The sequence below is a fragment of the Castor canadensis genome, chromosome X (assembly GCF_047511655.1).
Source record: "Castor canadensis chromosome X, mCasCan1.hap1v2, whole genome shotgun sequence".
In the NCBI taxonomy this organism is placed as follows: domain Eukaryota; kingdom Metazoa; phylum Chordata; class Mammalia; order Rodentia; family Castoridae; genus Castor; species Castor canadensis.
Window position 1 is genome coordinate 100,341,752 of NC_133405.1, and position 15,590 is coordinate 100,357,341.

Here is a 15,590-nt window from a genome sequence, read left to right on the forward strand (position 1 = left end):
TTAGCGGCTAGCAAGATGATGGAAGTTTCTCTATTAATTCTCCTCATGTCCTCCGGAGCCTGTACAAGAATCACCCCTAATGTCCATATTTCTACTAATGGTCACTTCAGGGCATTCTGGGATTTTTCTATCATACTTCTCAAAATTCTCCCAGCCTCTATTCATTACACAATTCCACAACCAATTTCACATTTTTAGGCATTTATTACACTAGCACCTGACTTCTCAGTACCAAAATCTGTATTTGTTTCTTAGATCTTCTATACCAAACTGCTACATACTTGGTGGCTTAAAAGATAGAAATGTGTTCTTCTAGTTCTAGAAGGCAGAAGTCCAAAATCAAGGTGTCGGCAGGGTTGCAATCTTCCCAAAGATTCTATGGGAGGATCCCTTCCTCCTCTTCCTGCTCTTGGTGGCTCCAAGCACACCTTAGTTCATGGGTGCACAACTGTAATCTCTGCTTCTGTCTCCACATGGATTCTTCTTTTCTCTGTCTTCTCCGACTATGTTTCTTGTAAGGATATTTGTCATTGGATTTAGGACCCACCTGAGTGATCCAAGATAATCTCATCTCAGAACTCTTAATTTCATTACATCTGCAAAGACCCTTTCCCAAATAAGTTCGAATTCACATGTTCTGGTGCTTAAGGACCATTCAACTGACTATATTAATGAAGCTATAACAACTTTCTTTTTATTAATATTTGAATTCCATATCATATCGCATCATTTTACTTTCCATCTCTGTGTTCTTATACTAATGATATATTTCTTGGAAACTACATATAGTCTTTTTAATGTTTTGCCTAAAAATTAGAATTTAATGTAATTTCTGATATATGTATATTAATATACCACCTTATTATTTATTATTTTCTCTCCAACTTGTTATTACTTTTTCTCCTTTCTTGATTTCTTTTAGATTAATCAGTTAAGTTTTATTATTACATTTCCTTTCTGTCTTACTAGTTTCATATTCTTTAATTATTCTTTTAGTGGTTATGCTAGAGATCATACCAGGCACCTTTAACTTATTAGTTTTCTATAGATTTTTACTACTTCCTTAATAATGTGACAAATGTAAAATATTTTAACCTCCTCCTCTTCTTTCTACTTCTTCTGGTACTGAGGATGAACTCAGGGCCAACCGCTTGCTAGGCAGGTGCTCTACCACTTGAGTCACTCCGCCAGCCCTTTTTGATTTAGTGGGTTTTTTGGGGGGGTGGGGGATACAGTCTCTCATTTCTGCCCAGGCAGGCCTAGACCACGATCTTTTTATTTGTGCTTCCTGTGTAGCTGGCATGATAAGAGTATGCCGCCATACTCAGCTATGGGCTAAGATGGGATCTTGCAAACTTTTTGCTCAGGTTGGTGGCAAACAGTGATCCTTTGGCTCTCTTTCTCCTGAGTACTGGGATTACAGTTATAAGCCACTGCACCTGCTCCCTATTACTTTTTGTACTATTGTTGATTGCCCTGAATTCTAATTCTACATATATATTAAGCCTTTCAACACACAATTATAATTGCTTAATACAGTTATTATTCACATAGATTTTTCTCATATATATATCTTCTTCAGTATTCTTCATTTATTTTTGCACTCATTATTTTTTAGGGATCATTATTTACTGACTCAAAATCTCTTTTGTATTTATCTTAGTGTAGGTTTGCTGAAAGTTAATTGTATCTGTTTTATTATTTTCTGAAATCAGTTTCATTTCATCTTCATTTAAAAGAATATTTTTCTAGAAATAGAACTGTAGGTTATTTTACTTTAGCACTTTAAAGATATTGTTTCATTGTGTTCTGGTTTTCACTGTATTCATTGGAAAGTTAGCTGCCATTCTTATTGTTCCTTCTTTGAAGACAATGTGCTTTTTTTCTCTCTATGCAATTACATTTTCCTTTTTTTCAGCAAATTGTTTTCAGCAATTTGACAACAATGTGCCTTATTTTGATTTCCTTTGTGTTTGTTGTGCTTGAGATTAGTAGAACCTCTTGGATCAATTACTTGATTTATTTTGTCAATTTCGGTATAGCTTCACATAAGTGAGTCTTCCAATTAAACATATATTGGACTTTTCCACCATGTTTCTTACACTCTTTCCATTATTTTTCATCCTCTCCTTTTCATAATACTTTAGCTTAGACATTCTGTATTAACTCCCTTCCAGTTCACTAAGCTTCTTTATGCTGCATCTAACATCTATTCAGTGTTTAAGTTATATTTCTTCATTTCTAGAATTTCCATTTAATTTTAATAGAAATCATTTTGAAATTATGAAAAGTTTTCTGAAGTTTAGGACTCTGGAAAATGTTATCCTCCTCCAGAAATAACTTAATTTTCTTCTGGCATCTGGATACAGTATAAGCAGATAACTTTGATCTCATTAAGAATTAATATGACTCACAGCTCTGTTCTATGTTTGTGAGGGCTGATCTATGATAAGAACTGCCCCTTCTGCAGCCTAAGCTGCAGCTGGTCTCATCCCTTGCAGATCAAAGCCCACTGTCCCTTATCTCCCACCACCTCTCTTTGTTCACTTCTGTGAACGCACTGGAAAGTGGAAGGAGATTCCCTATGTCAAGGCCTTCTCTTATCTCCGCTCTAAGCCTTCTCTCTGCACCTCTTGCTCCCCTGCCCAGGTCCTTCTGGCTACAAAAACCCCAGCTACCCTCCCTGACTCTGACGCTTTCCCTTCTTTTGATCCTGCTAATGAGCCTCCACCTTATCAGATACGAGCCTCCATTGTTCAGCAGCCAGCCCCCAGTGCTTCCCCCATTGCTCCTTCTGCCTCCCCTCCTGCCGCTCCTTTCGTCACTTCCCCGCCTCTCCTTCCACCCCTTCCTGCACTCTTCCTTCTGCTCCCCCTTCCACTTACCCTCCCACCAATCCGAAGCTGCAGGATACCCTGAGTCCCCCACACACTCGCTCTCATGGCCCCCCCAGCCAGCCGGTTTCCCTCTACCCCCTCTGGGAGGTGGCTGGTGCCAAGGGTATCTTGTGAGTTCATGTTCCCTTTTCTCTCACAGACCTGTCTCAAATTGAAAAATGCCTCAGTTCCTTCACCATTAACCCTGACTCTTATATTAAAGAATTTCACTATTTAGCTCAATCTTATAGCCTCACCTGGCATGACATTTATACCATCCTCTCCTCACCCCTCCTCCTGGAGGACAGACAAAGGGTCTGGGATGCGGCTAAGACACATGCAGATGAGATTCACCACACCACCCCTGCCCACCCTGTGGGAACGTTGGCAATTCCAGAGACAGAACCCCATTGGGACCATCAAACTAATGACATAACTTCCAGAGACCAGATGGTCACCTGCCTAGTAGCAGGGTTAAAGAGGGCTGCCCAAAGGTTGTTAATTTTGACAAACTCAGAGAAGTTCAACTAGAGGAAAAAGAAAATCCAGCCAGTTTTTTGTCCTGACTTACAGAGGCGTTACGACGCCACACAAAAGTTGACCCTGAAATTCAGGATGGGACAATTATTCTTATGACACATTTTATCTCCCAGTCAGCCCCAGATATAAGAAAAAACCTTAAAAGGCTGGAAAATGGCCCTCAGACTCCACAGACTGAAATTCTAAATTTGGCTTTTAAGTTTATAATTACCGAGAAGAACAGCAAAGGGCTGATAAGGAGAGGAGAGATAAGACCAAATTCCAGATGTTGGCCCAAGCTCTCCAGCAAAACCCCCCGGCTCCCAACTCACAAGGCCAGGGAAAATCCTGAATGCCTCTCAGCCCATGTTTTCAGTGTGGCCTTGAGGGACACTGGGCCCGGGCCTGTCCTCAGATACGCCACCCACCAGGACCATATCCTAAGTGTAAACAGGAGGGCCACTGGGCCAGGGACTGCCCCTCCACTTCTCAAGGCAGGGGGTCTATACCCCCTCAATGTTCCTCCTCCCTAACTGATTTTCTAGGACTAGCAACCATGGCAGAAGACTGACGGAGCCCAGGACTCCCAGGCCCAACAACCATAACTTCACAGGAGCCCAGGGTAACAGCCATCATTGACGGTAGGCCTGTCTCTCTCCTCCTAGACACAGCACCACTTTTTCTGCCTTGCCGGCATTCTGGGGACCTACCAAAGCCTTCTTCAACCTCCATAGTCAGGGTGGAGGGAACTCCTACTCAGCCCTTAATGATCTTTCCCTTAACTTACATACTGGGAGATACCCTCTTTACCCATTCCTTCCTAGTGCTACCTAATTGTCCCACTCCACTCTTAGGTAGAGACATTTTAACAAAGTTTCAGGCCACCCTCACCTTACATCCATCCCCACAAAAGCTGCGACCCATCAACCCCTCGTCTCCATCCTCATGGTCCCTCCTCGCCGTCATAGATGCCTTGCTTCCACAAGCTTCTCCCAACTCCTTGCCCTTACCGGCAACATTGGTGGACCCCATTGTATGGGATCTCAAAAACCCCTCCATTGCCTCACATCATGAGCCAGCTGTCATTACTCTCAAAGATCCTTCTACTTTCCCAAACCAACCTCAATATCACATTTCTCTAATCCATTTACAGGGATTAAAGCCTATCATCTCAGAGCTTCTCACTAAGGGCCTGCTTTGCCCAACCCACTTCCCCTATAACACTCCTTTTCTGCCTGTAAAAAAGCCCAATGGGTCTTACTGGCTGGTGCGGGACCTCCACTTAATCAATGCGGCAGTGACTCCTATACACCCGGTGGTACACAACCCCTACACTCTCCTGTCTCTCATCCCCGGTACCACCACCCATTTCACACTCCTGGACCTAAAGGATGCTTGCTTCACTATCCCAGTCCACCCACAGTCCCCAAACCTCTTTGCCTTCACCTGGACTGATCCAGATTCTCATACTTCCCAACAATTGACCTGGACTGTTCTGCCTCAGGGGTTCCGGGACAGTCCCCACCTCTTTGGCCAAGTTCTGGCTAGGGATCTCCTTACCCTTCATCTCTCCCCAAGTAAACTCCACCAGTACGTAGATGATCTCCTGCTCTGCAGCCCCCTCATTTGAGGATAGCTAACAACACACTGCCCTCTTACTTAATTTTCTGGGAAAAAAGGGATACCGGGTGTCCCCTAACAAGGTTCAACTGTCTCTCACCCAGGTAACTTACCTGGGCCTATCTATCTCCCCTACTCATAAGGCTATCACCATAGACCATAAGGCCTTATTAGCCTCTCTCCCTGCCCCCACCACCAAGGCTGAAATTCTCTCCTTCCTCGGCCTGGCTGGCTATCTCAGAGCCTGGGTACCTAACTTCAGTCTAATGGCCAAGCCTCTATATGAGGCATCCAAGGGTCCCATCCAAGAGCCCCTGGACCCCTTTCGACTTGTGTCAGGCTATTTCAAGTCCCTCTTGCAAGCCCTGGCACAAACCCCGGCTTCACTCGTCCTTTTTTCCTTTACATCTCTGAGAGGCAAGGGTTTGCCCTAGGAGTTTTAGGACACAACATAGGGCCCTCCTTCTCTCCAGTAGCATACCTCCCAAAACAGACCCCACAACCAGGGGGTGGGCCCCATGCCTCAGGGCTCTAGCAGCTGCTTCTCTCCTAATTTAAGAAAGTAAAAAGCTCATCTTTGGGTCCCCCCTTACTGTTTACTCCTCTCATAGCCTCTCAGAGCTCCTTACATATAAGGAACTTCACTCCATGCCCCCCTCTTGTATCCTGTCACTCCAGGTGGCCTTGGTTGAGGACCCCATACTAACTTTCATGTCCCCCACTTAATCCAGCCACTCTTCTTCCTCTCTCTTCAACACCCCAAGTTCACTCTTGCCCCGAGATCCTTGAGGAGCTCCTCCCCTACCCAGACCACATTCAGGAGGGCACCCTTTCTCAGGCTGACTACACTTGGTTTATTAATAGCAGCTCCTTTATTCACAATGGACAATGAAGGGCAGGATATGCTATTGTCTCTAATTCCACTGTCATTGAGGCACATCCCCTCCCTTTAGGTACGACTTCCCAAAAGGCCGAACTAACTGCCCTGGCCAGAGCTCTAACCATGGCAGAAAACAAAACTATTAATATTTACACTGACTCTAAATATACCTTTCACACTTTGTTGTCCCACTCTGCAATCTGGAAGGAAAGGGGACTCCTAACCACAAAAGGAACCCCCATCATTAATGCTGCCTTAATAACCCAGGTCCTAGAAGCCTCGTGCCTCCCTTCCCAAATAGGCATCACCCACTGTAAAGCTCATCAGACTGATTCCTGTATTGTTACCAAAGGAAACAACGAAGCAGATACAGAGGTAAAACAAGCATCCCTCCAACCTGCACCCCAGACCATGTAGCCCCTTACCCTGGCCTCCCTTCCTCCTCTCACTAAGCTTTCTCTCCCCTCTTCTGAGGTTAAAGCTCTTCTCTCCTATTTACATAAACTTTTTCATCCTAACCTTCATGCTCTCTGCACCTTTCTCCACCAATCCCTTTCCCTATCAACAGAAGACTTACAATACCTTAAACAGATCACCCAGTCCTGCTCCATCTGTCAGCGTACAAATTCTAACTCCAATGTTAGGCCCCCTCCCTTTCCCATGCATCAAGCCAGGGGATGCCTCCCTGCCATGGACTGGCAGGTGGATTATACCCACATGCCCCCAGTAAAGAAAATCAAATACCTCCTGGTACTGGTCGATACCTTCACAGGATGGGTGGAAGCCTTCCCTACAACTAATAAAAGGGCCTCCACAGTAGCAACAATTCTGGTCACAGATATCATCCCATGGTTTGGCCTCCCAGCCTCCATCCAGTCAGACAATGGGCCTGAGTTTGTTTCCTCTATTTCCCAAAAACTGGCACAAACCTTAAACATCCACTGGAGATTTCACATCCCCTATCATCCCCAATCCTCAGGCAAGGTTGAACGTGCCAGTCACACACTCAAAAATGCTCTTGCCAAACTCTCTCGAACTCCATCTAGACTGGACAAAGCTCTTGCCCTTAGCCCTTCTCCGCCTCTGGGCTCTCCCAAGGAGACCACTTACACTCAGCCCCTTCGAGCTCCTCTATGGCCATCTGCTTCTCCCTATCACGGTCCAGCCAAAGCCCCCCAACATCACCCCCTCTCTCCTGAATCCTCTCCTTACCTTTCTTCACTCTCTCCTTTGGTCTTATACTTGTGACCAACTACCACAGCCCTCTGATGCTACTAAAGTGCCTCCAGTTCTCCAGGTAGGAGATCTTGTCTATCTAAAAGACACAGCCACCCCCGGCTATCTAACACAAAAATGGAAAGGTCCATTTAAGGTCATCCTTACCACACCTATGGCTGCAAAGCTAGCAGGATTCTCCTCCTGGGTACATGTTCAAAATCTAAAACTGGCAGCCCCACAAATGACCTACCAATCTCTTCTTACAGGACCAAGAAAAATAAAGATCTCCTGCCTCCCCAAGATCCTAGAAGACGGAGACACACCCACGGAGACTCCCAGGACATAAGCAGGAGCCCTATGCCTGGGGACCTGGCATCTCGCCTATTCACTCTTTATACTTCCCCCCTCCCATTCATTCCTGTCAGGGCCTGCCCACGCTTTTACTCTTTCCTATATACCCTCTACTCTGAGGTCCTAGACTTCCCACCTCCCAACACGATCAACCTCCCTCCTTTCTACACCTCTTTTACCCTTGCTTTATAGATTGGATATCTGATCTCCATCTCCAGGGTACACTCTCAGACTTTACTCCTGAGGAGATCTACTTGTTCTCTGACATTCTCTTTTCCCTGTTATAAGCCATACTGCTTATGCCTTCACTCCATCCCTTCCTATGGGTGATTATTGTCCTCATTCCCCTTGTTTTAAGCATAGGCCTATGGACAACTTTTCCACCTGAATGGAGGTGGCTCAACTGCATGGCACTCTGCCTCAAGTATCTCGCCCTCTGTGGCCTATTTCTTGTACTTTCCTTATTCTTATAATATGGATCTTTATTACCCTCCCGGTCAGTTTCCTATCTCCTTTGTATCTCTGGAGGTTCAAGGTCTGGGAAAACTATAAACCAGACTCAGCTGACATCACACATCACGTGGGCTCTGGGGACTGCCCCCCTACAGGGTGTAATTGGGCTCTCACCATCCCATTTGCACCTAAGTCCATTGTGCCACATCCTGTGGGATAGACATCAACCTCCCTTATATCTGCTTCCTCTTTGATCAAACCCAACCATATTGTAAAAAGGGTGCTAAATGGTCGGAGGAATATGGGGGCTGCCCATAATGGAGCTGCAAAAAACACTGAATCTCAGAACAGCATCCAACAGGTAGCACGGTAGGTGCCCATTATAATGACTTAGGTTTCTTCCTCTTTATCCCTGATCCTTGGCCCCAACATTGGCAAGACGGGGTCGAAGTCTCCATGTACTACTCAGGTGCTAGTTTATGACCCTCAGGAACCCTCTTTACATCTAGAGAATGGGTTTTGGCTCCCCAATCACAGACAGAACTCTCCTCAAACATCTTAAAAGGTGAGCAGACATTCCAGGACCAACTTCCCAAAGGTCCTACACAACACAACCCTATCATCCTGGATCCAAATTATAGAAACCTATACAGTTTTTTAACTCCGCCAGTTCCATAAACACTACTCACTGTTTCTTGTCTGCTTCCTTCCAGCGCCCCCTGCTGGTGGCAGTACCTGTCAACCTCCCTATCCCTACCCCCACCTTTATGTCCCAAAGTTCTAAGTGCTGCCCCCCTTTGACTTCTATACCTCTGTGGGAGCCTGACCCAGACCAATACTCACTTCCCTCCTACACCTGCTATTACACCTCTGTCCACTCCTCTTCTGGGGCTGGTTTCCTCAAATTCTGTCACTCTAATGTCTCTATAACTACTCAAACCTTCCCACCCTCTGGACTACACCTCTGGTGCAATGGCTCCTTACACACCTGTATAAATGCCTCTACTCCAGTCCCCTGCCTTTCAATAATAATAGTTTCCCAACTTATTCTCTATGGAAAGGCTGAATTCTTCTGGTTATATTTGCCCCGACAACCACGAGCCGTCTTCCTACCCATTATGGTCGAGATTAGCCTGGCCTCCTCTATCGCTGCCACTGGGCTTGCAGGTGGTGACCTGGGCCATAGTGTCATCTCTGCAAAAGATTTTGAGGAGCGCCTACAGGTCACTCTTGAATAAACCTCAGTTTCTCTAGCCTCCCTTCAGCGACAACTCACCTCATTAGCTCAGGTTGCCTTACAAAATCGCAGGGCCCTAGATCCCTTAACCGCTGAGAAAGGAGGCACTTGCCTTTTCCTCCAAGAGGAATGTTGTTACTATATTAATGAGTCAGGCCTAGTAGAACAGAATATTAATACCCTGTCTTGCTTAAGCGAAGAAATCCAACTTCCTAGCACCCCTTATTGTTGTCTTTACCCTCCTGAGTTTTCTCTCTTGCATTATAAAAACTTTACAAAATTTTTTACTAGATTGCATATCTGCAGCCACCCACCAAAGATTCAATCAACTCCTCCTCCAAGGATAGCAATCTCTTTAGGGCCACCAAGGGGACCCCCACGCTAACCCCTACAAAGACACCAAACCCTAAGGACCCCACCTGAGAACAAGTGCCGCCCCCGCCAGCTGGAAGCAGCCAAAGGATCAAATTGCGCCCCAATACCCAACACTTTTCCTCTCCCTCTCTCTTTAAGAAACAAAAAATGGGGGAGTGATAAGAACTGCCCCTTCTGCAGCCTAAGCTGCAGCTGGTTTCTTCCCTTGCAGAACACAGCCCGCTGTCCCTTATCTCCCGCCACCTCCCTTTGCCTGTCCCTACACCTTGCTCTCGCAGCTGGTCTCATCCCTTGCAGAACAAAGCCCACTGTCCCTTATCTCCCACCACCTCTCTTTGTCTGTCCTTTGCCCTTGCTTTCTCCCAAATGCTACTTAAGGCCAGACCCACTGAGAGAAGCTGCTGCACCATTTTCTCTCGGCCAGCCAGCCTGCTTATTAAACTTTTGGACCTGAGATACCTCTAGTGAGCCTCCTTTGTGTGCGGTGTGCGGCGTTTTCCTAACAATCTATATCTATCTGGTTTTCTCTTGCTCCTAGGAAAAAGCCGTTCAGGTTTTTTTTTTTTTCTTTTCTGAAAGCCTAGAAGACTCTGAACTCAAAATTTTGGCTGGGGAATGTAGCTCAGTGGTAGAGTACGTGCCTAGCCTAGCATGTGGAAAGACTGCTTCCTTTCCTAGTCACTGCAAAAAAAAAAAGTCTATCACTATGAGATTTCCAAAATATATGTTTTAGCCTCTCAGCTGCTGCTTCATGCTTGGCTTTATGAAATCTCATTTTGTGAAGAACTCTATTTTTGTGTTCTTGTGTTGAACTCTGTCCACAATTTGGAGCTCACTTTGCTGTCATTCATTTTTTATTAAATTTTGACCTTCAAGTACTGTCTGCTATAGAATCAAGCAGTAAAAAGCAATTTTGTGCCCCACCTTATGAACCTTCTTAAAGTTCTGAATCACTATTTCCTGTTCTTCCCCTTGGCTCTACACAGCTTAAGGGTTAACTAATGCCTCAAGAGAAAAAGGCAGCTCATGTAAATAGCTTTCCCTTCACTTAATCATCTAGCCCTCTCTAATGTAGTTTTACTTAGTTTATGTCTGATGCCTGTGAACAGTTGTGCTCTTGTGGTATTTTATCTAGTTTTTTGTAGTTCTTGTCAGCTAGAGAATTCATTTTCTAGAAGATAATCTGTCATAGTTGGAAGAAGAGGTCCTTGCTAGAGGATTTCTATTGATAGAGTTATCAGTTTAAGAAAATTTTTCAGGCCAGGTATGTGGTACATGCCTATAATCCCAGCACTCAAGACGCCAAGGCAGGAGGATCATGAGTTTGAGGCCAGTCTGAGCTACAAAGCAAGACTTTGTTAAAAAAAACAAAAACTTAAAACAGAGTTTACCTCTATCTCTGGTTCACAAAAAAGGCTTTAAATAGGAATGAATTATGCATTTATTAAGTGTCTTTCTATGTCTTTTGAGATGTAATTTTTCCCTTTATTCTATCAGTGTAACATTAAGAGTCAATGACTTGCAAATACTAAACCAAACTTGAATTTCCCAAATAAGCCCAGTTGAGTGGTGATCTATTATTTTTTTTAAACATATTTATGGATCTAGCATATTAACGTTTCATTTAGAATGTCATGAAAAAGATTAGATTGAATTTTCCTTTCTTGTAATGTTCATGTCAGCTTTTGAATCAAGGTAATATGACATCATAAAACAAATGGAAAGTGTTTCTTCCTTTCTTTTTCCCTTCCTCTCCCTCTCCCTCCTTTTCCAATACTTACTTTTCTTTTCTTTGGAAAAGTCTTAATGTTGGTGTTAGGTCCTCCCTAACCGGATTAGATTTGTCAAGTAGGCCATGTGAACCTTGAATTTACTTTGCAGAATGTTTTAAATTAGCCAGATGTCCTGCTCATGTGTCAGTTTTTTTTTCACTTAGAATTTAGCCTGTTGCCTTTCAGTTTCACATTTTCAGTAAAAGTTTTTCACACAACTTTTTTTTTTTTCAGAGAGAGTCTGTGTAGCCAGGCTGGCTTCAAACTCATGATTCTCCTTCCCCACCACCCAAGTGCTGGGATTATAGGCATGAACCAACACCCAGACATCATACTATTTTCTAATGACCTTTTAGCATCTGTAAGATTTGTGAACATGTTCTTTTTATTTTTGTGGTACTGGGGTTTGAACTTAGATCCTTGTGCTAGCTAGGCAGGTACTCTACCACTTGAGCTACATCCCCAACCCTCTTTTTTTTTCTTGATAGTAATTTTATGACTCACCTTAATCCAATCAGACATTGAGCTAGTTTAAATCTGAGCTTCATTCCTGGAAGTGATCTATTTCAGTTAATACTTATTTCTATTAAAATCTTTGGGTGTCTTTAAAGGACTGTCTGCATTGTCATGACCTGAAATCTCTGAGCCACATCTCTCACTTGCAGAATATACAGAATGGCAATTACCTTGAGGGGAAAGAGCTTCTCCTGGTTTCCCTCTTTTTCTGGATCTTAGCTCTAAAATTCCCAATGTTTTAATGTAGCTTCATGTCTTTAAACAGGAGTTTTTATATTTTCCCAGATTTTCTAGTTGTTTTCCACAGGATAGTTGGTCTAAAACAAATAATCCAGCTTTGATAGAATTTTTTCCTTGTGATGTTAATATTACACATTGATTAAGTGCATTTCAGGAGACTAGCTGAAAATTATTTTCTAGTGATCGATGATCACATTTTTATAGCATATCTTCACTATTCAGATGCCATCAAGGTACACACTAAATATTAGTTCCTTAAGGCCTTTTATTAAAAGAAATCCTTCTTTACATGAATCAAGCTTTGTCAAAGCTTTATCTAATAGAGTTTTCTAGTTGGAAGCATGTTGGCTTTAAGATATTACAAGAGAGTACTCGCAATATCAATTCTTTCTTTTTAACAGCTACTGGAAGTTAAAAAATAAAAACCCTCAGCTTTGTAAACTATTTAAAATCAAGAATTGGACTTGTGACAGTTCTGTCCAATATGAGTAAGTGGAATTATTTGGAGAATATATACTTTTTTCAACAGTAAAACGTAGAAAGGAAAATAAAAATTTTCCATTAACCACTTTATCCTTTCTTATTCTTGTCTGGAATGTATACAGTACCTGCTAGTAGGCCAGTCATCTTGTAACAACAAAGCGAGAAACATGAGGAAAAACTAAGACATGATTAAACAGCAACAATCTGGGCCCCTATTAAGATCATTGATACAATGCATTCATCCCTGACTGACTAGAATCCAACTCCGTATTAGGTAAGCTAACTAAACATCTTGTTTTCTTCGATCATTGTAAATTAGCTTCCTGTTATCTGCAAGTAAAAATATTCCTAGTTAATATAGATTGAGGCTCAGGGGAATTTGATTCTAACTCTAAAGTGACATATACAAAAATATACTGTATTTTTGTGTACTAGCAAAAAAACATTTAGAAAATGAGATTAAAACAGTTTACCCTTGGTGCCTAGATCTTTATCCTTTACTACATTTCCACTAAAAGTGAATTAGGGGTTTTTAGAGAAATGTCTGGTTCTGGGTCTGGAGGCAGTAAAAGAATAATGCTGACCACGGGCTATATGATGATGCTAAAAAGGAAAGGAGCACTTAAGGGCAATGGAACCCGTCTAAAGAGCATAGCACACATCACAGTGGGCCTTCACTGTCACATTTGAGATCATTTGGACCCCCAAACTAATGGCTATAATTTATTGTAACACATTAGATAAACATCAGTCCATGAATTCATAGTGATAACAATAAAGAAGAAAAGTTAAAAGGAAAAAAAGGAGAGAGTGCTTTGTTTTATTGTCTTAGAATGGGTTTCAAGTTAACAGATTTGAAAGAGAGTTGTGTACAGAAAGTTTATTGGGGAGAGATCTATGGAAAACCATCTATAAGAAGGTGAGTAAAATAGGATTGGGCAGAGAGACAGATTGACTCACAGTGCAGTTATGAGAGAGGCCTCAGACAGTCCTACAGGGAGTTCTGGAGCTGGACTTTTCCCTTACAGTTGTCGCAAATTGAGGACAGTGAGTTGGAATTTTTATTCATACCTACATTGGGAACTCATCAATGCTGTCTGTTCCCTGACAGGTGAGAGGGTTAGGTAGTGTTCCCTGAGTGAAGCAGTTCCATATAATGGGGAGAAGTTCCCCAAAACAGTCATAGCTTGGAGGTCAGTGGCTGAATTGTCTGTTGGCCTTGAGCAAAGGATATGTGCGGAGTACCACAGTATTCACTACAGCAATTATTCATAGAAGAATGCCACCTTATAAGAATAGAAAGAAATACATAATTAGTAGATCACTATTTTGTAAGCCTCAGTATAATAACTGATTCAGGCAAAGGCCCTAAGGTGATGTTAAAAGTACTTGATAAGTTGTGTTTTAGTGGAACGTTAACATTGAACAAAAATGTCATTTCACAGATTGTTAATTAGAAAACTTAACACCATTAAAGTAGATGGATAAAAGAGAAGGAAAATGAAGGAGATTATATAATATTATCTTCAAGATATTCTTGGCTATTATTAAGGTATTTTTTGTGGCAGTGGGGATGGAACCCAGAGCCTGCATATGCTAAGCAGGTTCTCTACCACTCAGCCACACTTGCAACTCCAAATATTCCTGCTAAAATGCTTAACCTAGCTGGGCGTGGTAGCAAATGCCTGTAATACTAATTATTTGGGAAGCTGAGGAAGGAACTTAGCAAGTTCAAGGTCAGCCATGGCTACATAAATTTCAAGACTTTGTGTCCACAGAGATGGGTCGGGCAAGATGGCAGATTAGAAGCATCCATCATTTTGACTCTGTGAATGAGAAAAGTCAGATAACTCAAGAGAAAGTATAGCCTTAAGAGAGAAAGGAGATGGAGGAAGAGCTTTGAGAACTGTGAAAGCGGTGGCCCCGTGGAACCATGAAAGAGCAGCAAATGAGCAAAGAGAAACTTCTAGTCACCTAGGCTAAGAAATTACCAATCTTATTTATCTTTTTGAAGAATCAACTTTTTTTTTTTGGCAGAACGAGGGTTTATCAGTGCTTCTTGCCTCCAGATCTTTTTGCTCTGGTTATTTTTGGAGAGAGGGTCTCTTCTTTTGCCCAGATTGGCCTGTACTGTGATCTTTCTATTTTCAGTTTTTCACTGTCACTGAGATGACAGATGTGCACCACCATTTCCAGCTTTTTTCCACTGAGATGGAGTCTTAGGAACTTTTTTTGCCTGGGCTGGCCTAGAAACACAATCCTTCCAATATCAGTCTCCTGCACAGTTCGGGATGACAACTGCGTGATACAGCACCCAGCTATTGTTTGAGATGGGATCTCATGAACAATTTTTACTCATGCTGCCCTTGAACTGTGATTCTTCCAATCTCTGCCTCCCAAGTATCTAGGATTGCAGGTGTGAACCACCAGCATGAGAATATGGAGAGCCAACCTTTGGTTTCATTGGTTCTTTGTGTAGGTTTTTTTTAAATCTCTATTTCATTAATCTATGCCCTAATTTTTTATTACTTCTTTACATCTGCTAGTTTTGTGTTTGGCTTGTTCTTGCTTTTCTAAGAACTGAAGGTGCACCATTAGGTTATTAATTTGTGATTTCTGTTTTTTTTTTTATAGGAGCTTAAAGATATAAATGTCCTTCAGGACTTCCTTTGCTGTATCCCAAAGGTTCTGGCAGATTGTATTTTCATTAGATTTTAGGGACTTTTTGGTTTACCCCTTATTTCTTCAATCACTGGCCATTCAACAATGTATTATTCAGTGTCAATACGTTTGAAAATATTCTGTATTTTCTTTTGGTGTTGAGTTCTAGTTTTATTGCATGATGGTTTGGTAGAATACAGGGAGTTATTTCTACTTTCTTACATTGGCTAAGATTTGCTTTGTGGCCTAAAATATGATCTATTTTGGAGAAAGTTACATGGGCTGCTGAGAAGAATGTATATTGTGCTGGATGAAATACTCTGTAGAGGTCTCTTGGTCCATTTGGTCTATTGTGCCAATTCTGAGCTTTCATTGTTGATTTTTTTGCC

The 15,590-nt window shown here is 42.5% G+C and overlaps 1 protein-coding gene across 3 annotated transcripts in view; it reads left to right on the forward strand.

The window, feature by feature from the left end:
• The window catches only part of Krbox4 (KRAB box domain containing 4), a 73,227-nt gene extending 60,740 nt beyond the window's left edge, over window positions 1-12,487 (forward strand). The window contains exons 6-7 of one of the 3 annotated variants that reach the window (XR_012444275.1): window positions 3,941-4,036; window positions 7,380-10,054. Coding sequence is in view for 2 of the 3 variants with exons in the window: in XM_074062897.1 (XP_073918998.1) it covers window positions 3,941-3,966 (26 nt within the window). In the remaining variant the exon portion in view is untranslated. Of the gene's footprint in view, window positions 1-3,940; window positions 4,044-7,379; window positions 10,055-12,458 lie in introns of those variants that run through there. The other 2 variants (XM_074062900.1, XM_074062897.1) reach the window with 2 other exon arrangements.
• Window positions 12,488-15,590: the final 3,103 nt, after the last annotated feature.